At 42.0% G+C, this 25,771-nt stretch overlaps 1 protein-coding gene across 2 annotated transcripts in view; it reads right to left on the minus strand.

Annotated features, from left to right (window-relative positions):
* Positions 1-20,337: 20,337 nt before the first annotated feature.
* The window catches only part of SH3GL2 (SH3 domain containing GRB2 like 2, endophilin A1), a 186,906-nt gene continuing 181,472 nt past the window's right edge, over positions 20,338-25,771 (minus strand). For both annotated transcript variants that reach the window (XM_004581087.3, XM_058672676.1), the window contains exons 8-9: positions 23,726-23,856; positions 20,338-21,862 (exon numbers count right to left, since the gene is read on the minus strand). In XM_004581087.3, coding sequence (XP_004581144.1) covers positions 21,663-21,862; positions 23,726-23,856 — 331 coding nt within the window. In that variant the 3' untranslated portion in view covers positions 20,338-21,662. The remainder of the gene's footprint in view (positions 21,863-23,725; positions 23,857-25,771) is intronic.

Raw genomic sequence — 25,771 nt, forward strand, 5'->3', positions numbered from 1 at the left:
TCACTCACCAAGATTTGATTATAAAGCAGCAATGCAGGTTTTAACTTAGGTTCCAGATTTACCAAAGTGAATGATAAGTGCTTTGTATCTTTTAGCAAGTTCATAATCCAGCCAGTGAGACATGTCATACAACAATCAGCCATAAATGCTTCTGTTCTGCCACTTCTAACACGGGCACACACTGGATTGGCCTGGAAAGTCAAGTCTGCTATTAGAGCTGGGCACCACACCTTACAAAGATTTTGGGGTGTGTGTTTTCTTCCAATTCTTATGCTTCCTTAATACTTACATAAATAGGGCTCGGTGTGGTGGCTAAAGTCCTCACCTTGCACATGCCAGGATCCCATATGGGTACCAGTTCATGTCCTGGCAGTCCCACTTTCCATCCAGCTCCCTACCTGTGGCCTGTGAAAGCAGTAGAGGATGGTCCAAAGCCTTGGAGCCCTGCATCCACGTGGGAGACCCAAAAGAAGTTCCTGGTTCCTGCCTTCAGATCCGCTCAGCTCCAGCCATTGTGGCCATGTGGGGCGTCAATTAGCACGTGGAAGATCTTCCTCTCTGTCTCTCCTCCTATCTATGTATCTGATTTTCCAATAAAAATAAATACATCTTTAGAAAATACTTACATAAATAATCTAACTCTGGCTTCTCTTGGACACCAAGGAAAATCTAAGGATCTTCAAGACCCCTGAAGCTTCTCATTTCCCTCCTCCCAAGGTGGTCACAGAGGTGCTCCTGGGGCCAAGGATGTTTTTCTTTGCTTGCCTGTTGAAGGTCTTCCTTCGGCAGCTGCTGTACATTTTCTCCACCACAATCCTATTCTCAAGATGTCAGGGAGGGCTTTCTTTTACACATATTTCTGGCTCCCTTCTAGACTTCCGGACAGGAATATGCTCCTTCTGGTATTTTAATCCCTTGTCTTAGAGAATTTCGGTCCATCGTTCCTGAGGTTTGTTTGGAAAGCCATTTAAATGCCATTGTCAAGTTTTACATGAAAAGTGATTTCTGTCCTGACCCTGATATAGAGCACACTATTTTGGCTTTCAGTATCTGCCAATTCAGGGTACCAGCCCAGAAGGAAGTATTAATTTTGATCCTCCCCCAATCATCTAAGAGTATTAATTGAGGTATCAGATACCTGACTAGATTTCTATCAAACAATGTATCACCTAACAACTTACACTTTCTTGGCCTTCGTTTTTTCCCTGCCATGAAGTTTCTACTGAACCATGGAGAGCAGCCTCCTCACTCTGCAGAAACACCAAGCAGGTGTTCCCAGAGGTTCCATCTTTCTGGGTCTAAAGCAGCATGAGAAGCTGAACCCTGACATTCCCCTACATTTGTAACTTTGCATATGCCAGAAGAGTACAGAGAAAATCCTAGCAAGCCTTGAAACCTTTCAGAGCAAAGGGAAGACATTTTACTTGTTCTCTATGTTTAACACTAAAACTCTAATATCATAATGAGTAATTTGATTAAATTTCCTTTCTTTATCTAAAACATGTTAAGTCTACAATCAATGCCGAAAGGCCAGAAATGTGCTTGCTAGCAGGCAGGAGTGATGTGGTTTGCTTCTGTGACTAACTAAGGCATGACTTAGTTTATAAACTGAAGTATCCTCCAAACCAGTTCTGGCAAAATGGGCATTTTTCCTCATCTTTTCCTAATTCTTACACAGAATCTTCAGGGAAAACTTTCATATTCATCAGGAAGCGACCAGATCCAACAAAATCAAAAAGTATTTGCTTCAAAGGGCAATGCAGTGGCATATAGCACCCCCGTGAACATATTACTAAGGCCCCCCCAAAAAAACTGCAGAACAGAAACATAACTTGGAGTTCAAACATTCTCACACAGAAGACATAATTCATAGCAAAGTAAACAAAAAAGGCCCTAAGGAGCTCCTGGCTCCCGGAAATCCCTTAACATAGTGGCTTCAGTGGTGGCTTGTGTGCCGGGATAGACACCTGCAGGTTCTATTTTGCTTTCCTTTGCCTTTTACTTTCAATCTTTATTACCTTGAAAAAAATCACTTTATTCATGCATATTTTGATGGATATTTGGATAGGAAGTTTTGGGTTAATACAAAAGTTTGCTCTAAATTTTCATAGAGGTTTCCTTGCTGCTTTCTTATGTTCCAAATGCTTTTTTTAGCAACTTACGTAAAGTTAACAAATTTTACAATACAGATGTAGCAGCTTAGTGATACTTGCCACCCTATCTTCCTTATGTCAGCAATCCCCTCCTTCCTTCCTCCCTGTTTCTTTTTGTCAATGACAGCGGGGTTTAGGACTTGCTAAGGCACTACAGAGAAGGCTGACTTGGGGGTGACTGAAGGACTTCAGAGCAGAGCACTGGGGCCTCCAGGAAGGTTTCCCCATGAAGGAGAAAGTGTACTCCAGGCAAAAGGAACGGCAAAAGTAAATGCCAAGGCTGGAATGTACATCTTTTAATTATTTTATAAAAAAAGATCAAGCACCATTTCATAATCTAAAGTTTTAAGAGCATAATTATAAATCCCACCCCTCCCTCCACCCTCTTTCCTTCTTTTCTTACCTTTCTATTAATTTTGATAAAGATACACTTTCAACTTCCTTCATGGCCACCAGCTTCACCTTCCACTAAGTACAGAATTCAGCAAATAGCAAGTAGAGTATTTGCTATTCCTCAAGAGTGCAGACAAGAGCTATAAACAATAATCAAGCCTTAAAATGTTCATTTCATTCATATACATTACTTATTTTGTATTATGTATATCACTAGCAAAAAATCAGGGAAAACATATGCTATTAATTTTTTGGTGATTGGCTTACTTCACTAAGCATAATAATATCTGATTTCACACATTCTGTTATATACAGAATTTTTGTGGTTTCATCTATATACATATAAATATATATACACCTGTGTGTATTAACAAAATTTCTTATCTAATCATCAGTTGATGGGCATCTAGGTTGATTCCACGTCTTAACTACTGTGCATTAAGCTGCTATAAACATGTGTGTACAGATAACTTTCAAATGCTGCTCTAATTTCCATCGCATACATTCCCAGGAGTGGAATGGCTGGGTCACATGGTAGATCTATTTTCAGATTTCCATACTGTCTTCCATAATGGCTACAGTAGTTTACATTCCTACCAACAGTAAATTAAAGGTACCTTTTCCCCCACATCCTCACCAGAAGTCATTGCAGTTTTATTTTCTCTTTGTTTTGGGACGATGATGGCATTCAGGTGAAACCTCACTATAGTTTTTTTTTTTTATTTACCTCATAGCTAGTGAACATGAGCACCTTTTCAGTAAAAATCGCATTTGAATACTATAAGCTGCTAAATATAAAAATGAAAATAGACACGAGACAGCTGAATAGTACCCTATAACCAGTTTAAGATTTATAGCAGCTGGCTGTGTATATATTAAAATTGAGATGTCAAGGAAGTAGTTACAGGATGTGGTTAAGAACTTGCATTTTCTAACATATTGGTCACTCAATACCATGCCAATTAACTTCATGATGTTGTAAATTTCCATGTTTCTTCCTGTTGTTGAAGTTGTGCAGTGGCTTTTCATTGGAGGGGATGATATTCTGCCAGCTCTACTTTCAGACCAAGGATGGTCTCCCAATGAAACTGTTGAATTTATCTGGACAATAAGACACTGGACTCTATGCATGGTTCATGCCCGCAATGAAGGAATCATGACTGTTTATGAACTGTACTACTGTAACAAATTTGGAGGAATTCAATATGGGGGGGAAGATTTGGGGAGGGGCTGGAGAAATCCCAGAGTCTATGAAACTGTGTCATAAAATATTTTAAGAAATAAATAAATAACAAAAAAAGAGAAGTGATTGTATTTTTCCCTCTATTAGCTCGGTTCTGAGCCTGGGGACACTAGTCTGTTATGCTTTGCAAGTGTATCTTGGGACAGCCCACAAACTCGTGTTGGTGGAAAGTACCCAAAGCCACTATCATCAGGACTGCCGCAGTGGTCTTACGAAATGCAACCGCGACACTGAGGACTCACAGCACCTGCTCAGAGGTGACAAAGCTGGTTCTTGGGTTAAATGGCTAGAGAGTCAAGGGTAGCCTACTTTCATGAGCCACGTGGACTCTGCTGTAGCCTCCTGGCTGGCCTTTGTGCTTTCCCTGATGAACATCTCTCAGCTACTCAGGCTGTGTAAATCTGACCCTGCTCAAGTCCTCCTGTGGCTTCCCATGCTGGGATGGAAATGCCCACGCCTTAGCTAGCCCTACGAGGCCCCCACTATTCCTCTAACCTCATCTTTCAGGCCTCTCAGCCCGCTGCACTACTCCAGATCCTCTAGCCTAGTGGAAAACCCTACAACAGCTTTATTGCTCTGGAGTTTTTGCACTTGCTGAACCTTCTGTAGTATATGCCTTTGAAGCACCCTCTACCTTCAGCCCTTCACCCCATTCCCCCATAGTACTACTGACATTGTATTAAACAGTTCCTTAATCAACTGCCCATGACCCTCTGGAGCATAAACTGCATGAAGCACAGGATTCCGTCTGTGTCCTTTACTAGTTCTCAGTTCCCCCAATAACCCAGAGCACACGGTAGGCTGACATATATTTATTAAATGTATGAAATAGTGATTGATACTCTATCCTCATCTCCAAATCCAGACCCATTCCTCCTCCATTCCCGAAACTGCACTCACCTTTGTTCTCACAGCAGCCAACCTGGCCCACTGAAATCCCACGCAGGGAGGGAATGCAACAGGCTTGGCGACAGATGACAGACTAGCACATTTTCAAGCCACCACATTGTGCTGCTGGGTCCTCAACTACTGTGCCAACTCTGCCTGAGGAAAAGAACGTAAAGTGTGTATCTCTTTGGCAATAAATTTCAGAAGATACAGTGAAGGTATTCCATAATTCTGAATGACCTCAGTATGTTCAATGGACACACTATGTAAAGTCTTATTTTAAAGAGCTAGTGCAAAATTTCAGATTTGTATTAAGTAATTCAAAACATAAGTTTTTTTTTTCTTTTGCTTTGTTTTTAAATAAAAATAAAAGCAGGTTTAATGCTGCAGGAACCAAACTACATCTAAAAGCACTGTAACTAAAGGTCAGAGTGCCCTCTACTGGCCATAAGTAGATAACAAAATTAGGGCAGAAAAGTCACCAGCAGGAAGCTGCTTTGTATCCAAACCCATTAAAGGGATTACTTAAAAATATGCCAGTCCCAGGTGGCTGGGAACTCGCATTTACTTTTAACATGTTGGTTACTCATTACTATGTCAATTAATTCCATAATGATGTAAATTTTTGCTGATGGTATGATGGAGCTTTCAATTGACTGGGATAATACTCTGCTAGCTCTGTCTTCAGACCAGAGAGGGTATACCTAAGAAGACGTTGAACTTGACTGGACAATAAGATGCTGGACTCTATGTTTGGTGTATGCTTGCAATGGGGGAATCTCAACTGAACTTGAGCTGTGGTTATGCAACAAGGTGGAGGAATCCACCATGGTGGGAGGGTTTGGGGAGGGGTGGGAGAACCCAAGTATCTATGTAACTGTGTCACATAATACAATGTAATTAATGAAGTTAAATAATAAAAAAAAAATATGCCAGTCCCTTCAAAGAAAACTGTGACTGTAACAGGGGTAATGACTCAGCCTCAGTTTTCAATGGGATTTAATATTAGTATGAGGGACAGAAACTCGGATACACCAAGGGCTAGGACATAGGGCACATGCAGCCTTTACCCTGGTTTGCAGTGGTGTGGGGCCGGCCTGAGCTGAGGTGTGAAAAGGGGCTGGCAGCCGGCCAGGTGAAGGGAGCTGTGAGTCTCTGGGGAGTTGCGAATCCTCAGATGAAGAGGCGTGGGAGTGAGACAGAACATGTTTAGAGATTTCAGAAGCTGAAGTTGGGACAGTTACATCTGCTTGCCCACACACGAATCATGCCCTGCTTTGTCTTCCTTATCTTCTTTCCTCTTCCCACTTGAAAGTATCAGACCGATTTTCTTGACCATGTGACCCAATCCTGGTCAACGAGATGCAAAGATACCTTTGTTTGAGGAGTTGCTGCGATAGAGTCTCCTTGCTAAAAAATACAAAACAAAACAAAATGAAAAGGCACTCCCAAAGAGAGTCCACTACCTCCCATCTGCTGGTTTAAGTTGTTGTCCTTGGCACAGCTGCAGCCATCTGATGACTCCAAGCAGAAACGTGGTCAACGCTGTGGGGACGGACATCTCCAACAGAGTGGCTGAAGAACCTAGGAACAGCCTGTCCCGGGACACCTCTTTATGAGATAATAAACACATCCCACGTGTTCAGTGATTCTCACAAGGTATTGAGCTATCTGTAGCCGCAGCAGACAGACGGACAGATACGTTCCTAGTCTACGACATATGGAAGCAGTAGGTCCAAGAAATGCTGCAATACAATAAAATTTGCATTGCCGAAAAATCCATTTGATGGAGCTGAGTAACAATTGAAGGGTGAGAACAGAGACAAGGAAAGCAGCAGGATACCCGCGCTAGTGTAAGCAGGGATAAGGAGAAGGGGGCAGAGGTTAGGCCCTGACCTCTGAACTCTCAGAACAAGACAGCAGAGATATACAAAGAAAACTGGACAGTGACATTGACAGGTTTTGGTCATTCATAGAGAGAACTAGAAGATGAGATAAAGGGAAGAAATCTAGAATGAATTTGTAAGTGTGAAGTTTAGGCAACAAGGAAGCCTGACAAGTCACCTCTTGATGTGCAGAATTTAGAAAAAGGAGGTCAAAGATGGAATGGGAATGATGGATTTTGTTTGGGACACAGTAGGTCTGAGGATCCAGGTGGATACAGCCAATGGGGAATTTTATATATGAATTTCACAAAATCTGTACTTAATGATTTCCAACATATCGATATGCCTCTGCTAACTGAAGTCTCAAAAGTAACTCTATACCACATCTATACCTGCCTATAGAGTACCCGATACAGTCAAGGATACTACACAGAGTATAGCTGTATGGAGAGGCAGACTATAGCGTAAGGGTAGAGGTTACATGCTAAATAACATCATGAGTAGATACGAGGAAGAGCCATGAAAGACTACAAAGCAGTGAAGCACGAAAACAAACAGAATAAAGTGGCTCCAATGGCAAAGACACAGCCAAGACCAAAGGACAGGAGGTACCTAATGCGGTCAGAAGGCTGAGGTTTCAAACGAGTCGCCACAAGCTCAGATCATAGTTCTTAGGAAACAGCTTAAATCTATTGCTTTGGTAGAAAACTCACAGTTAACACCAGGCCTCTTCCCTCCACGGGAATGAAAACAAGGGTTCTAGCACTTCATTGAACATCTGGGCATGCAGTCCAGTTGTTGACCATAGTGGTTACCATGGCTATGCTAGTTCTTCACTCCCACAGGGCCTATCACCTTTATTGGAGACTGGGAGCCTGTGGGCCTGGGAAGTTAGCATTATCGCAATGACAAAGCCCAGCATGCCCTAGAGGACTTCCAGTGAGTCTTCATAAAGATCAGAATTCCCCCTCCACCTACACCTGCCTCCTAATGTGTAGCAATCCACTCCAGTCCTACAAATGGGGGCCTTTGTCTTACTGATTTATATTTGGCAGAAATAAGCTGCTTCTCTCCCTCAGAGCAGATGAAAGCAGCTGAAGTGAAGATGAAGCCAAGCTCTGTGACAGCCCTCACCCCAACGCACATACACACACTGGAAACATCATGGAAACAACTTTCCTTCTCAAGCAAAATATCAGGGACCAAAGGGATAAGCTTCCTTGTGCTGTTGGCTAAAACGACCTCTACGCAAGGCAATGGCACCACTAAAGATTCCAGTGATTTTAATATGAGCTGGAGAATGATAAAGTATCATTTTCTCCGGGTTTGGCTGTCACCCCCTCAACATCCCTTGTCTTATCTGGTCTCAGACGCAAGCAAACACTAACACGCGGAAGAGCCATAGTGAGTCAGTTCCAAAGATCCAGATGTTCCTTCTGAAGACTTCACTAGCTGTCTGTGCAAGAGCAAGAAGTTCATCAGTGTTGGAAAGCAAGGTCAATGATGTCTTCAGATGTGTGGACAAGGATCACTAAGCAAACTGCTATGGTCCATGGAGTAATCCGCCCCTTGTGATACCAGCATCCCATATGAGTGCTGGGCTGAGCCTCACTTGCTCTGCTTCCCATTTAGTTCTCTAGTTACCTACTAGTTCTGGAAGGCAGGGCAGGAGGGCCCAAGGGCTTGGGAAGACCTGGCTCACTCCCAGCTGTTGTCATCTGGAAAGTAAACGAGATAGAAGATTTCTTCCTATACCTCTTTCCCTCTCTACTGTTCAAATAAAAAATACATTTTTAAAAACATTCCACTCAAAGTATTTATCCATTTAAACAGACACTGAGAGCATGGCCTAGAACTCACCCAGGTAATATTCTAGACCTCACATCATAAAACACATAGAATGCCATATTTTTAAGAGAGGAAGTTGTATTAATTTATTTATGAAGAGAAATCTTGCTCTTTATGCATTTTGAACATTCTCCAGCAATGTCCAGTGAAGGGGAGCCTGCCTAGAGGGAGGGCATTCCAGGCCTTCTCATGGTGAAAATAATTGCACTGGGTCTATGAGAACACAGTGAAGCTGAACACTGCCACCAACCAGCTGAACTCAGGTAAGCACACTGAGTTTATCATTTAGCTGTGTGGACAGCTCACCTACTCAAAGACCATGCACATTGGGTGATACAGTTTTTTAGCCTGTGTAATAGTTTTCCCTATCAGTTAGCATCCCACATTGCTTGGCTGAATGTTTAACCAATGTTAAATAAACAAATCCTTGCTGCTAGTCCTCCTGAGGCCTGTTACACAGGGCTGCCCATGTGAGCAACAGCTTGCTCACGCAAATCAGTCCCTGAAATTTGAAGCATGTGGCCCGTGACTTTGACTTTAGGCTTACATAGGAAAGCATGGCTTGATTGCTCCGTTCATTTCACATCTCTCACATAATCAGCAGTCCCACAGGCTTCTCATCAGACCTCAGCTTCAGCAACACTGGAGGATAACAGCCTGTGTCTTTGAGAAGCTCCAAAGGACTTCCAAAAATAACTGGGGTGGCATTCCACAGATGTATTTAAACATACCCAAACTGTCAAACATTCCCGGCAATTTTTCTGAGGATGCATGAGGTCTTGATAAAGGAATTAGTGAAGGCAGGACTTGTGTATTGCCTTATATAGGCTGTAATGGAATATCTTCGCATTCTCGTTAATTCAGTAAACAAAGTAACCCTCTAAATAACTAGGCTGTGCTCCTGAAACTTTATCTCCTGTTCAAAGGAATCAGGAATTGGCCAATTCCAGCTCCTGGGCAAGAAACCTACACTATGATTCTCACCAAGTTATATCAGAAGTATTCAGAATTCAATTTGAATGCACTCCACTGGCAAACTAAGCAGCAGTTTGACTCTCAGTAAGGATGAAGCCAGTGGGTTGAGATATATTAGTGTATATATATCCACACATGCATGATTCATTGAAAACTTACTGGTTACCACCAAAGATCAGTTAACTCACTGTTTCGAAAAAAGAAAAATAGAAGGCAAAAAATAGTTAACAAATGTTATTGTGTCCCTTTATGTAAAATATACTACAGAGAAATGAAAAGCAAAAAAATTATAAATATTCTAGCATAAAAGGAAATAGTCTAACAAATAAATGAATGATTATTTAGAATATCATTAACTTGCAGCTCCTGCAGAATGAATTTTTCTATGCCTGCTAAAGTCACAAAAAGAAATCATGAAAAGTTACACTTTTTGTGGGAGAACAACCCAACAGACATTTTTGCTAAAAACCTAACGTTGCTCTCACCTATCAAGTGGATGGAGACAGAGAGGATTCTGGAAGCAAGTGAAGTGCCATGAGAATGCAACAAGCAACACCGAGGCTGAACAAAATTCAAGAAAGAAAAAAAAAGAGAGAGGAACCTGGCTGAGTCTTGAGTGACATGCCAACTCTTCTTCAAATAAAAGGAAATTACAGATCCCCCGTGTTTTCTATTGGCCCCAGAATGACATGTCTGCATTCAACCATGAAGTCAGTTTGCCCAGGACCTGAGCTACAACACCACTCTAACTCTGACACATCAGCCGTCCTCATGTCCTATTTCCTGCCCCAGTGTCCTGGAGATCTCACCACTCATTCCTCCCAGTACATTTATACAAACTGATACTCACACAGTGTCATAAATATGCTGATGTCACACATGATCAAGGAACTGGATAGGTAACACTGGTGCCACAAGTGCTGGCCAGGAGGGAATCTGCAAACTAGTAGTCTAAGAGGAAAGAATGGGACTGTACACTCAAGCCACAATCCTTAATATGCAGTCAGGATTCAAAAGTCAGGGAGATCAAATATAAACATTATATCTGAGGGCCAACGATATCTAAAACACAGTCAAGAGCCAGAAACCCAAGGGGACCCAGGCTGAAGGAGAAAAACTGAGAGAATATAGCTGGATACAAAGGGCAGGACAGAGAGTGATTCTGCCTGTCCAGATTCTCCTTTCAATTTTATAGAGCTGCTGCCTTTCCAACTGAAAACCTTCACCTGGGATCATAAGGCCACTTGCACTTAACCACAGCCGTAGGACCATGACAGTCCTGAGTGAAGACATGAGACTGCGACAGGCCAGAGTTCTGTTATGACATTTGGATATTCGAGAACAGACACATTTTCTGTAATGATGAAGAGATGAAGTTGTTAGCAGTCATCTTCCCTATGATGAACAAACAGCTGTCTGTGGCAGAAGACAATGGAACTATCACTTGGTCTTCCAAGTTTGCCACCTCCAATCTTTAAAGTGCCATTGACTTTTGCCATATTATCACTTACGCTTTCTCCCTAGCCTCAGTAATAAATGCTGTCTCAATGAGTGATTCTGGATTCTCCTACACTGCAGTCTCCAAATAACCGTAGCCACAAAGCCATGGTTTTACATTTTCTGAGCAGAGGTACATAAACATTATTTGTAAAACCACACACATTTCTCCATTGGTTTAAATTACCATTTCAGAAATGTTTTACAGTGGCAGATTTTACAGCAAGAAAGAACAGATTCTGGGGCCTGCTCTGTGAGTCTCGGTTTGGTTTAAGCTTACTCAATCACATGGTGTGCTGCTTCTGTATCCTGAACTATTTTAAATACTTTACATGTAATAACTCACTTAATCCTCAATAACTACCATAACAATGAGGTGAGTGCTATTAAATTCCCAATTTACAAACAAACAAACAAAAACAGATGGAGAGTGAGAAGAGTTTTCCAGACACTAGAACAACAGTTAAATGTATGGGAGAAAGAGGAATCATGTGTTTTAAATTTGGGGACTTGTCTCCTTCATCCATAAAATACGGATTGTTTGAGAAGCTGTGCACGAGGAGTAGGCAGCCTGGAACTGGAAAAATTCGGGCTTGAATTCTGAGCAGTTCCTTCACATGCAAAGTTGCCAACACCTTCCTCTTGGTTTTGTGGTGTGGATGAAATGAGACAACATACGCCAAGCACCTATGAAAAGTTTTGGAAAAATCTCTCCTTTGCAAAGCAAATGAAATTATCCAACTGAGATTTTTAAACAGGATACTTGAAATACAGAGCTCATTATCTATAGATTTGTAAGTAAGATACCTGAAGCATTTGAGTCCTTTCCTAGGATGGAAAGAAAAACTCTCCACAAAGAAAAGAGTTGCAATTAGATACCACCAGGCACATGCTTTCCATGCTTTGGAAAACAAGTCCAAGCTTGCTCTCCCTCTCACTCCAGAAATACTCCCCAGGTGGCCATCACAGAGGTTCAGCCTTGTGGGTTCATAAAATCCACCTACACAGCAGTTGCTAGCAAAGGTGTTGTGTCAGCTTTGGGATCAAACCTGTGAGGACAACTTGAAGAGCCTGGCTTCAGCAGGGAGCTGTCAGCTTGGTGTTTGGATGGCAGCACAGAAACAGTGAAAGCTTCCCACTAGTCTTTCTTTCTCTCACCTGACACTTTCATCTCATGACCAAAATAGAGATGGGAATTGTATGTGTAACTATCCTTCTATACACATGGCAGCACAAGACAGAAATATCTGTTTTCCTCCAGGATGTCCACAAAACTGGAGAGAATAAAACTGATTAGGAGAATGCTATTTTGAGCAAATCTAGGAGATAGCTATAATCCTCAACTGAGGTCAAGACATTGAGGAACCATCCAAAAGAGCCAAGCCAGGTGCAGGCATGCTTAGTGAGCCTGTTCAGGGGCTCAGGAGATGCCAGAATACCTTTCCTACAAGCCAGGCGCTTCCCATGATGTGATGGAGGATTATTCTTGCAAGAGTTGCATAAGCTGGGGAAAGAAGGGCAGAAACGCACTGAATAGAAGCCGCACGGTGTGGGATATGGTATACACTGCACATCACCTTGAAACTATCTTAGCATTGTGGTGTAGCTGGTAAAGCCTCTACCCGTGACACCTGCATTCCCATATGGGCACTGGTTCTTTTCCAGGATGCTCCACTTCTGATATAGCTCCCTGATGATACACTTGGGAAGAGTAGAAGATGGATCAAGTGTTTAGGACCCTGCTATCATGTAAGAGATCTGGATGAAGGTTCTAGCTCCTTGCTTTGGCCTCGCCTAATCCTGCTCATTGCCACCAGGCAGGGAGTGAACTGATGGGTGGAATATTTATTCTCTCTCTCAAATAAAATCTTTAAACATTATAAGTACTACAAACGATGATGGTACTAATAGTATTAACATATGTTGGATCTGCTCCTTTTTCCAGCCAAAATAGCAGCATCCACTTTGACCAGCTTGCCTACCCTTAGGTTAGGGGTGCCTGCTTCACATGCTGAAAATCCACTTGTACTCAGCCATACAAAGCACAGCAGTGTGGCAATGGGAGTCAATAGCTAAATTCACCTCGACTTCTTTCTTCAAGTTTCTATGTCCTTCGTATACTGCTTGGGGTCAAACATTAGTTGCCAAACCAGAAAGACGCCTCAATACATATTCTGTATTGGCTATTTCTGATTCTATGTGCCAGTCTGAAAACCAAAACAAAGCTACCCACCTGTAAGCCCTCACCTCATGCTCCGTCAGTAACCAGAAATGGCCCTATAACATAAAGAAAGATTTAGAATGGGATTTTGAAGCAAATTACCCTCCAGTCAGGTGACAATAATTTATGGTGGTCATTGAAGGGCACAGAATCAAAACAATTATTTAGTTTAATCTGTGGGGCTCAAGTTTAGGTAAAAGTGGATAGTGAGGAGCAAGCACAGTATTTGAACAGTACAGGGCAATGGTAACTACAGGAATTGTGGATAACTGTTGAGTATCTAAAAAAAAAAATAAGATGATGGCTATGAGTCAACCAACCTCAAAAGGAAAATGGAGACCTTCAGGAGAGCACTTCGCAGACTAACATCCTGTGTAGCTGTAGGGTAGAGATAGGCATCAGGCTCAGAATCTCTCAAAGTAGCATATTTACAAAGGAAACAGAAGGCACAGTCTCAGCAATGACTTCATGGCCAAGTCAGGAGGAGTGGGCCCAGAAAACAGTGATGGCATTGTTTAGGCAGAGCTCCAAACCATCCTTGTCACCACTTAGCTGTATGAGAGCACTCTCCCTTTGGTTGGAAAACCTAAGGCTGGCGCTTTGCAAGCTCTGTCCCTGCTGCTTCTAGGCTGATCAAGTGCCAAGGTAAAGTATTCCTGAGACAGAGAAATACAATCCCTGTTCTGGAAGAGGGGTCATACCCTCTACAGGAAGAGGGTGTACTGGAAAGAGCTGGAGAAGACACCTGAGAGTAGATCTGCAAAGTGGTGGACTAAGGGCGGGTACGACGAATAAAAAAAGTTGAAGTGGAGAAACATAGAGCATGGGGTGTTGCCTCTTTCATCTTCCACACACAGAGCCAGGTTTTGGGGTTAGCTCCTTGAAGCTTGGCCGTAATAGCCTCTATTGAAGAGTCAGAGATGATTCTGCTACCTTGCATAGTGTTAAGGACAAGGTGAGAGTTATGAAGGTGAGCTTACATGGGATGGATAGCTAATTATGCCATTATCATTTAACAACAAACCCTTTTCAGATTTAACCAGAATTTCTCACTTTCTGTACTTCAGAACACTATGGTGGTACACTGTGGTATATGTTGTCCCTGCTTGAAACAACCGCATCCCATATCAGAGTGCTTGGGATCATGTTCCACCTCTACTTCCAAAAGTTCCCTGATATTGCACATTTGAGGCAGGAGATGGTGGCCTCAGTACTTGGATTTTTGTCTCCTTCATTCTTTCAAGTACATCTATCTCGAAAAACAAATACACTATGCTCGCACATCAGTGGCTGCCTAGAGACAGGGTGGAAGCTGGGATTGGCTGTGCATGGGCGCATGGTTCTGTGGCGGTGGAAAGGCTTCAGTTAAAATTCTGTGACAGTTTCACAATTCTATGAATTCACAGAAAACCAAGACTGCAATTTTGGTGGGTACATTTTATCATAGGGAAACTATGCCTCAACTAGATGTAGGCATTATGAGTACTGTGCATACTGTAACTTCTGTTACTGTCTCTGGAGATGGCATTTCTTTAAACTTTCTATGCACCATTGAAATACTGTGACACAGACATCTTGCTCCGCCTAACCCTAGACAATGTGGGTGAGGCCATGACGCTGCAAAGCATCAGGCAGTCTGAAGGGTTTGGCCAGCTTCTGTATTACACACATGAAGCCACAGGTCTTTAACTGAGTAAATATGGCAACTGATGAACAAGTTTGCTTTTGTTACCAAAAAAAGCAGGAACTTCATCCCCTTCTTTGATCAATGCCAATCTGAAAAGGAGACTCACAGGTTAAATCATCAGTAGTTTCAACAGCATGTGTGCAGGAATAAGGATTCTTACATTCTGGGTGTTCATAAACCATCAGAAAGTTTGCCATATTATTAACTAATTAACTTTATTTGACCAGCAGAGGGCAATCTAGGCCCCATGAAAAAAAAAAAACTGGTTTTGAGTTTGTTTTTTATTTTCAGGAAAAAAGGAGTAATGCATAGTCATCAGAAGTACCCAAACTTGTGATTGGGAATGTAATGGCAGTCAACCCAGGTTTCCTGACTTCTAACTCACATTCTATTTCCTGTATTACTGGGTGCAGAACTTTAGCTGTTCCTAAAGAGAGAAATTGAGACAAGGATGTTATGTCTTATGTCAGGGACAACATCTCAAATGTCTTTAACTGCCTCTTCATGAAAAGCACCTGCATTACAAGGTGAAAGGAACATGGGATCCTCTTTCCTGGTTGCCAACCCACATCTATTCACTGACATCCTTCCATGCACTCAACAACCAACCAACTCCCATGTGTAAGCCAAGGTTGGAGACCATCTGTGTAAGAACTAAGGCCTGGGACAGGATATGCATGTAACATGGAGCTCTTGAGCCTATTCTGGACAACCAAATCCAAACCTCCAGGGTCAGGATCCTGCAACCTGCATTTTGCCACATGCGCATTTAGATTCTGCAATCAACTGCAGTGTGTGATCCATGGATCTAAATGAGAGGGAGAGGTATCATCTCAGGAGCTGGTTTCTAACTGTAGCCATCTCTCCAGTTCCCTCTGGAGACACAGGGAGTGAGTAGCAAAGCACTAAGGAATGGCTGGGAAGATGGTGGCAATTTCAGAACCTGTACATCTCTGCCAACAACAGTAAAGTTCAGAAAAACACCAGGAAGCCCTAGATTTGCACGACTGCTCTGAGGGAAGATGGACATGCATATACATAACATGGCTAAATCAAAAGACATGCCAATATCTCAAGTGAAGTAAAAGCAGTAAATAAGAAGTTGGTGTGTAATCAGGGCCCGGTGTGTTAGCCTAGTGGCTGAAGTTCTCACCTCACATGTAGGATCCTATATGGGTGCCGGTTCTAATCCCGGCAGCTCCACTTCCCATCCAGCTCCCTGCTGGTGGCCTGGAAAAGCAGTTGAAGACAGCCCAAGGCCTTGGGACCCTGTACCCATGTGAAAGAAAGACCCAGAAGAATTTCCTGACTCCTGGCTTTGGATCTGCTCAGCTCCAGCTGTTGTGGCTGCTTGGGGAGTGAACCATCGGACAGAAGATCTTCCTCTCTGTCTCTCCTCCTCTCTGTATATCTGACTTTGCAATTAAAGTAAATAAATCTTTTTTTAAAAGTTGGTGAGTAACCAGTTGCTACTTAAAAGTTTTGTATAGATTAGTACATCAGGATACATCCAAACTTGCTTGTCTGGTCACTTGGGAAGCTGTTTAGAAAGACTGACTCAGCTGCTTCAGGACATGGTAAAGCAGCCAGCAGAGCTTGAATGCAGGCTGAAAAACAGACCTCACGTTCCCCAGCCATCACGCTCATTAGAAAGCTATATTTGGTGTGTGAGCACAAAGAGCAATTTAGTAGGGGGGGGGAGAATTACTCAGAGGTATGTTCATGTCTTCTCATCTCTCTCAATGTCAAAGGCAGGGCCTCCACACCTGGGAACAGCTGGCTCTCCCTGGGCAGTACCACCCCACATGAAGCCAGCAACTGGCAAATGCACCTGCCTGGATCGCTGGAGAGGAGCACGCTCCTGGGGGTCCAGTTCGCATCTATGAAATGATCAGAGCATCTAGACTCATAGTCAGGACACCTGTTTTAGCAAGACTTGGGTGATTTTTTTAAAAAACTCATTTTTTAAAAAAATTTCATGTTTTCAATCCTATTTTTTGTCAGTTTTCAGATTACCTGTTTGGTTTTTCTGTGTGGAAGTCTTACTTACACATTGTCATTGTTTAGCTATCTTCTTGGCCATTTTTTTAAAAGGGATTCATTAGTAAATTGAAGCCTCAGGGTCACTGCAAATACGTAACCACAAAACAATTCTTTCCAATTCTCATATTAATGTGATGTTAATTCCTAGAGAACAGATTCCGTGCAGTTCACAGCTACAGTTCTAAGAATTATACTCTCCCTCTTGTTTGGGAGATTGTATTTGGAATGTACATTACAAAGGCTTTTATGCTCCACTAGATAAAGGGTTCAACCAGGAAAAGGAAAAATCAAGAATTGTTAAGAATGGATTTTCTGACCTTCTCCCAAATTCTAGTGAGTCACTGAGTCACCTTCCATTTTGGACAGCATGGTGCTCAGATCCTGACAGCTATTCTTGCTTCCAAAGTTCACACAACCTGCTCCACTTGTCAGGAATCAAAGTTCTCTCCTGCCTCAGTGCAAGGAATGCAGGCTGGCAGAGCAAGGTCAGCAAGATGGCTATCAGGCAGTTGACACTTAGTGGGATGTTGAAAACTGACTTGTGGGCCTGGCGCACTAGCCTAGCAGCTAAAGTCCTTGCCTCACATGTGCCAAGATCCCATATGGGTTACAGTTCTAATCCTGGTGGCCCCGCTTCCCATCCAGCTCCCTGCTTGTGGTCTCAGAAAGCAGTCAAGGACAGCCCAAACTTTGGGACTTTGCACCTGCATGGGAGACCCAGAAGAGGCTCTGGGCTTATGGCTTCAGATTGGCTCAACTCCAGCTGTTGTAGTCACTTGGGGAGTGAATCATTGGATGGAAGATCTTCCTCTGTCTCTCCTCCTCTCTGTATATCTGACTGTCCAATAAAAATAAAATATAAAATCTTTAAAAAAAATTTTTTTTTTTGCTTGACAGTTCCTTTGACCTAGGGTAATAACAGGTCCCCAGTAGCCAAGTTTGAAATTGCTGCTATGCCTTTGCAGGACGGTTAGAGTCTTCACATATCATCACCTGACATTTCCAACAGTGGTTCAGCTACATTCTCCTTCGACAGAAATCCTTCCAACATCACTTTATCAATTCCAGGAGAAGTAAGGCAGTCAGCATGTTGTCATGTCATTGTCTTTAACTGCCTAATGTGCGCACTTTAAAAGTGTCCATGTGGTTCCATTCAGAACACCCAAAGTTGTCTTGAAAACCCATACATGGGATAATTCTGATCTCCTAAGCAGTGTAGGCAGAAGAGGACTTGGCACATGCCAAGACTCTGCTCCAGGGAACTCTATACTATTGGTCACATAATTCTGACGCTCTATGTTTTCTAAGGGAATCAAAGTGTTTTCCCGCATTTACTTTTAACATATTGGTTACTCATTACTATGTCAATTAATTCCATAATGATGTAAATTTTTGCTGATGGTATGTTGGAGCTTTCAATTGACTGGGATGATACTCTGCTGGCTCTGTCATCAGACCAGAGAGGGTATACCTAAGAAGCCGTTGAACTTGACGGGACAATAAGATGCTGGACTCTATGTTTGGTATACACTTGCAATGGGGAAATCTCAACTGAACTTGAGCTGTGGTTATGCAGCAAGGTGGAGGAATCCACCATGGTGGGAGGGTTTGGGGAGGGGTGGGGAGAACCCAAGTATCTATGTAACTGTGTCACATAATACAATGTAATTACTGAAGTTAAATAATAAATAATTAAAAAAAAAAGATCTATTAACCTATTAGAAAAAAAAGAAATTCATATACCATTTTAATTTAGTTCTACTTCTACAAGTTTGGTCCGTGAGTGAATGAAGAAAAAGTAAGTTAGAAGTTTAACCTCCAATAGTATTCCACAATTGCCTATTCTTTTCTATATTTAAGGTTCTGTATTAAGATACTATATATCAATAAAAACAAGATATCCAAACAGTTCTGAATTTCCTACATATATCCTTACCGATCTCCAGAAGACTCCATTAAGTAAATTTCACATTCTTCTGGGGTTGGCATTCATGGCACTTTTGTTTCGACATTGACTCATAATCCATTTGATGCAGGATCTTATTGTTAACTTCCCTTTGGAGTCATGAAAACAAAGTTAAATGGCCACATTTGAAATGAATGTATAACATTAAATATAATGGGATGCCTTACTGATCCAAATACGGTTGACTGCACATGTATTTCTCTGCAGACTTGATATACCATTCAGATTACACAGTGTTACATCAAACTGACACTGTCTTTTTTGGGCAGATGTATTTTTTTTTCATGATTTGTATTTAGAAGCATAGGGAATCAACCCTTCATCTCCCTCACACTATCTTAATTATTGTAACGTCATAATGTTTCAATTCTGGGAAGAAAATATTTTTAGAATCAATTTTATTCCTCTTCGAGAAAAAAAAATGCTTTCCCACATATATTTCATAACAGGACTCAACTTGTCAACGTTCAAAAACACAAAAACCAAATTTCAGATGTTTTGATTAAAAGTGTATTGAATTCACAGGTAAACTTATGGAGAAATAATACTTCATATCCATGAATACAGAATGTCTTTTCTTAAACATGTGTCAGAGTTTTCAAGTAAGATTTAGGGTAACCTAAGTAGATCTATATGAATGAAATTTCTGATTGGTAGATATTTGCAAATTATATTTTCTAAGTAATTACTGGTATACAAAAGTATTTTTACAAACATATCTCAAATCCAGTAATTGTATTAAATTCATTAACTATTTTAATAACTTATCACTGGATTCTTCTGCATTTTCTACATGCACAATGTCACTGGAAGCTTTTATTTTTAAATTGGTTTAAAGAACTGATTCATAACACACTAAAACTCATACAAGCAAGCAAAATACATTCATCCTAAACTAGTTCATACAAAGACTTTAGTAGATTAGATTAAAGCTATTCATACAAGATTAGAAAATATAAACCATTATCCTTGACACAGAATAATACAAAGGATGGTTACTATATAAAGAACTTGTTCATTCTCTTGGGAGTTCAGTAACTACATGGATATACTCCATGTATACAACTTCCCTGTTCCCACTTACCTCCTCCAGCATCAAACAAACATCAAGAACAAAGAATTCAGCTAGTTCTTTCTCTTGAGGAAGAAAAGAAACAGGGCACCACATAATTCAAAATTCAAAATAGAAAAATACATATATAAAAAAAGAAAAGAAACAGGGGCCAGCTTGACATAGCGTATTTTATTTGTTCCTTAACATATTCTTCTGATATCACCACTGACGATAATCTTATTTAGCTTCTTAAAGGACTTTCTCTCCCACCTTCTTATTCTGTCTCCCAAGTTCTTTTTTCAGAGGTTACCTAGAGGATGCCAATGGTGAGGCTGGCTCGATTCATGGTGTTGGAACTTCCCCTACACGCAGAGAGGTGGATTTGACATTGGAGCAATGCCTGCATCAGAGAGCAATGAGGATGAACCTTAATCCACCCATTATTGGACCCAAAGAACTGACACCAAATGAAGGAACACAGCCTTTGGTTCTGTCTTCAGCAGTATTTATTGGAAACAGCGATGCTTCCCATGGTGAGAGTTTATACATTAAGCAGTAAGATTTGCCTTTCACTCCACGTGATCCACTACTGGCCAGTGGCACATCAGAAGCAGCACATTTAAACCTCTGAAAGAGTCTGTACAGCTAGATAAATAGAACTCTGGATACCTAACAGGACTGTCATGGCTGATACAGGGGAAAAACACTGAGAAGCTTACATACCATTGTACACGAAATGGGTGTGGAAGAGGAAGGACAAATGTAAAAGTCATGACTCAACTGGGAAAGAGTTTTGCATATGCAGCTACATACCTTAAACTGCTAAGCACAAAAACCATCCTTATTTGGTCCTCATTGAGGGCAGAATACACACAAATGCTGTTCAAAGAACACGAGGTCAAGTCGGGAAGGAGACATGGACTGTCTATCTATGGAGTGGTGGGGAATGTTACTAGTACTCTTCTTATTTTCTGTGCCAAATGGATTCATAACACACGTGATTCATAAATAAAACCAAAGTGAAGATAGCTGTTCCCCCTTCCCTGTACCCTTCAGACGTGGCCGAGATATATACACAGGGTTTCTGTACAGCAAGAAATGCAAGCTTGGAAATCAGTTCTCTTCCCAGGTCCTCTCTTTTCAGTCCCTCCCACAGTATGCTGATTGCTGACTGTCTTACTGAAAAGTAAATGGAAAGATGCTCTCTGACTTCAATACACAGTTTTGGGCAGAAACAAGGCCATACCTCAAAAATAAGCAGAAGTGGGGGAGGAACAAGCTGGCTGTTCTCACAGAATGTTGTGAACCCACAATGAATACTTCTCGTTCAGACCAGAAGGCCATTTGCTGGTGAGAGGCTTTCTTTGACTACTCTGACTCACATACTTACTCGGGAAGGGGCGATGTGAAAGCAAGACCTTTCCCCTCTTTAAATGGAGAACTCGAGGCCTTGGGACAGCTCCTGGGTGATAGACAATATCTTCGGTAGGATAGTTTTGCTGTGATGTGGCTCATGGTCATATTCTAAGGAAACCACAGCCTCCTGAGAACTGTGTAAACTGTAAACAGACTACTAGCTGGTCTCAGGTGGCATTGAAAAAAGCACATGCCATGCCCACCAGGCTAGGAAGATACCATCCATCACCATGCCTCTTGTGGGAGCACGCAAGTCAACCAGGAACCTGGCGAGGCTTGATGACTAGGACCACTGCAGCCTGCACTTGAGATGTGTTGTAAGCAGCGTTACCAAAGCAGTGGTTAAACGTAACTACCTGGGTCAACAGGAGGAGAGCCAACCACGGAACTCCCTAATGGGGCAGAGCAACCAGGATTTCCACGTAATTGATGGGGAAAAAACCCGACTGGCCATGAAGCATCCCTTCATACCAGTTTTCATCGATCTGATTAGTGAGTGTGATGATATCACCCTCCTTAAAACCCAGTTCCCCTTCATTCTCAGGTTCAAAGTCGTACAGAGCTCGGCAGCAGGGCTGATCCATTGGGGCACCTGGGATTCAGAGCAGGAGAGAAGAACACAAAAGCACAAGTGATGTTTAACTCACAGCATCCAGCACCTGTGATGCCCTCCTTTCTCTCCTCCTCACTCCTCTTCCTCCTGAGGCTTCCACTTGTGACTAAACCCCAGTGTCTGCTGCCTGGGTACCTTGCCCTCTACCAGTCTTGGAGAGCTTTCTCAGATCTTCCCAAACTTTTGGCTATTTTTGCTCTCAGAATGAAAAGTAGTCCTATGTATTCTTATGAAAGAAATTCTTATAAAATTCTTACAGCAGAGTTCATTAATACTTGCCTTTATGATAATGCTGACTGATGGGAGACTCAATGCCTCAAACTCTAACAAGATTTAGGCTATAACATGATCTAGGTTCAGAACACAGCATGGCCAGAATTCTTGCACTTTTAGGTCTCTGGACATTTGAAATAGCACAACTAATTACATGGGTGACGCTTAGCAACATCAGGATAATAGTTCTGTTTTCATGTAATATAAAATGTTAGTTCCAAGTTATTTTGTGTGATTCTGTACAAGGTGCTTCACTATGTTCATCTAAAATTTGAAAGTAGACACTACTTCACATTACTACTGTGGCTGTTAAACTAAATACAAAGCATGTAATTTGGTAAAGTGTTCCATCTATAAGTACGACCAGCACATTGAAACCATGGCATGTAAAAATAACATACTTTATCCTGAGTAAAATACTGAAGGACAGAGTCATACCTTAAAAGACAGTTACTGTAAATGATCAAATATATTAATACAGCATGCAAAAACACATGCACATAGACTGAGACAAACGCTATTGCCCCAGTATCAAGTAGACAGCCTAGAAGAAAGCAATGCAATGCATTTCTGATGTAGAGATACCAGAATATTAATGAGTCTCCCAAGGCAAAGCGAAAGCTGGGGTTGGTTTATGTGGCAGAGGAAGCACAAGTATAACCAAATTAACTGACTATTCCTGGGAGCTGGCTAACTTTGTGGTTTGCACCACACACTGGGAGCTGCAGAGTGGGGCGAAAAAGGACAAGAATGCCACCTGGTGGTTCGGGCATCTCTCCATTTGTTCTTTAGTTTCCTGAGAGCATTTTGACAAAAGTTTTCTATTGTAGAACATCAAATAATGTGGACACAGGAATCTATTATAGAACATCAAGCAATGTGGATACAGGAATAGAAAAAAGCCACATCTTTAACATCCGCATCTAGTTTAATATAGCTCCCACTTCTTCAACTCAGCTAAGCGATCAGGTTCAAAATGTCAAGCACAAGCTTTTATTCAATCTGTGTTGTAGGAGGCAGAACATGTGACAACAGAAAGACCATATCACTGGATAAGTGACAATATTTCTGATAGAAAAACATAATATAGCTATTATACAGCACAACAACCTTATGCTCCTGGTCACTCAATGCTCAACTCATGTTCCCGGAGCCACTGTCTGTGTGCCTCAGGATCACATGTGGGCACATACTGCCCAAGCTTTACATTTTGGTGCAAGCTGGATTCACAAAAGGAAAAAACAGCAAGAAACAATGACGCCCTCCCAGCATTACACCTGTACGTTATGACTGCAAACAAGGGTTAAAGTGTTAAGATGTTAGTGTGTCCTGGTGACTGAGAATGAGATTAAGGGAAATACAAGGAGAGTTTGTTATGGATATCTACAAGATGTGGGAGGTAAGGGAAAGAATTTCTTTACCATTGTATCTGATAAGCCACACTGCAAGAAATAAATTATGGTGTATTTCTTATGCAGCTAGACCTGACTGCCCCTAGGATTTCTGGAAAAGTGGCATCAGACTTGCCAAAGGTGCCTGCAATGGAATCTGCAGGCCTAAATCCCTTACCTGCCGGTTTAGGGGTGCCCGTGTGGGAGAGACCCCCATTGGGTTGAGTACTGTCTCCAGTGGGAAACTCCAGGCTCATTCGGGGTTTAGGCTGGTACTCTCTCCTAGGCTGAGATGAAGCTTGCCTTATTCTGCATTGAAAAGAAAAAGAGTGGGGAGGAGACTGAAGCCAAAGTAAAAGGAAAAGCAATAGCACCCAGAAAACACTTGAGTCTCCCACAGTCTTCCATGAACATGTGCAGGCAATTTGAAAAGCACACATTCGTGATCACAAGATGTCTCACCAGACCATACCCTCACTGCCTTCATTCTTTCTCTCCATTTCTCATTTCCTCCCACATACATATGGAGCTCTTTTTAAAAATATGTGTTTATGGGCCCGGCACCGTGGCCTAGCAGCTAAAGTCCTTGCCTTGAATGCACCGGGATCTCATATGGGCACCGGTTCTAATCCCAGCAGCTCCACTTCCCATCAGCTCCCTGCTTCTGGCCTGGGAAAGCAGTCAAGGATGGCCCAAAGCCTTGGGACCCTGCACCTGCGTTGGAGACCCAGAAGAGCTCCTGGCTCCTGGCTTCAGATCGGATCAGCACCAGCCGCTGCAGTCACTTGGGGAGTGAATCATTGGATGGAAGATCTTCCTCTCTGTCTCTCCTCCTCTCTGACTTTGCAATAAAAATAAATCTTTAAAATTTTTTTTTAAAATGTGTTTATTTGAAAGGCAGAATGACAGAGCTCTTCCATCCACTGATTTTTCCCCAAATGGCCACAAGAGTCAAGAGCCATCACCTGCTCTTTCCAAGGTGCTTTAGCAGTTGAGACAACTTGGATTCTGATATGCAATGCAGGCATCCCAAATGGTGGCTTAAACCACTGTCACAACTCCTGCCCCTACTAAGAGTTGTTTTTGCAAATGTCCACCAGACTAGGTACTACAAACACAAAATAAGATACATCTCCTGCGCTCAGGCAGCTTACAATCCACAGAGAAATGTAAACAACTGACTATCCTGTGCTAAAGGAAGTTTTGTCACACAGATGTATCTGGCAAGCACCACACAGGAACATGAAGGGTGGGGGAGGGGGTCCAGCACTAATGGGGAAGGTGCAAAAGTTTTAAAAAGAGAGAGATAAAAATTATGCAGAAGTCAGAACAGAAGACTGGGAGGGAGCGGGGGAACTGAGTTTAAGATCCAGGGAGAGGTAAGGAATGAGGATGAAAGCAGAGTGGAAGGATACAGACCAAAAATGTATCCTTTTTAAAAAGATTTACTGTAAATCATTTTGTAAATATTTTTATTTGAAAGAAAAATCAGATGGAGAAGCGCAGAGAGAGAGAGAGATTGGTTGATCTTCCCCAAAGAGCCACAATGGCTAGATCTGAGTCAATCCCAAGCCAGGAGCCAGGAGATCCTTCTAGGTCTCCCAAGTGTGTGAAGGGGCCAAAAACCTGAGCCATCCTCCACTGCTTTCCCAGGTCTTAAGCAGGGAGTTGGAAGTGAGAGCAGCGATCACCAGAACTAGTGCTTACCTGGAATATTGACACTGTAGGTAGGGATCAGCCTACTGAGCCACCATGCTGGCTTCTTGAGTGGTTGGTTGGTTGGCTAGGTGGTTTATTGTAAGAGAGAGTTAAAGCAAAAAAAAAAGGAGAGATAGAACAAACTTCCATCTGCTGGTTCACTCCACAAATGGCCACAAAATCCTTGATCCTGTGTTAGGATCAAGACAAAAGCCAGGAGTTTCTTCCAGTTCTCTCGTGTGGGTGTCAGGGACCCAAAGACTTGGGTCATCTTCTGTTGCTTTCCTAACCATATTTCCAGGGAGTTGGATTTAAAGCCAGTTGGAGGCTGGCCTTGAAGCAGTGCAATGAGATCTCGGTGCTAGAGGCAATGACTTAACTCACTGTGAAACAGCAACAGTCACAACAAATTCAATCTTACACATCACTAAACATCATTATGTGCTTAGAACTACACCTCCAAACCATGTTGCACCTGTTAAAAACTAAATTAAAGATTTTTTAAAATCTCAATATTTTCTAGAAT

Source organism: Ochotona princeps, chromosome 14 (genome assembly GCF_030435755.1).
Source record: "Ochotona princeps isolate mOchPri1 chromosome 14, mOchPri1.hap1, whole genome shotgun sequence".
NCBI classification, from domain to species: Eukaryota; Metazoa; Chordata; class Mammalia; order Lagomorpha; family Ochotonidae; genus Ochotona; species Ochotona princeps.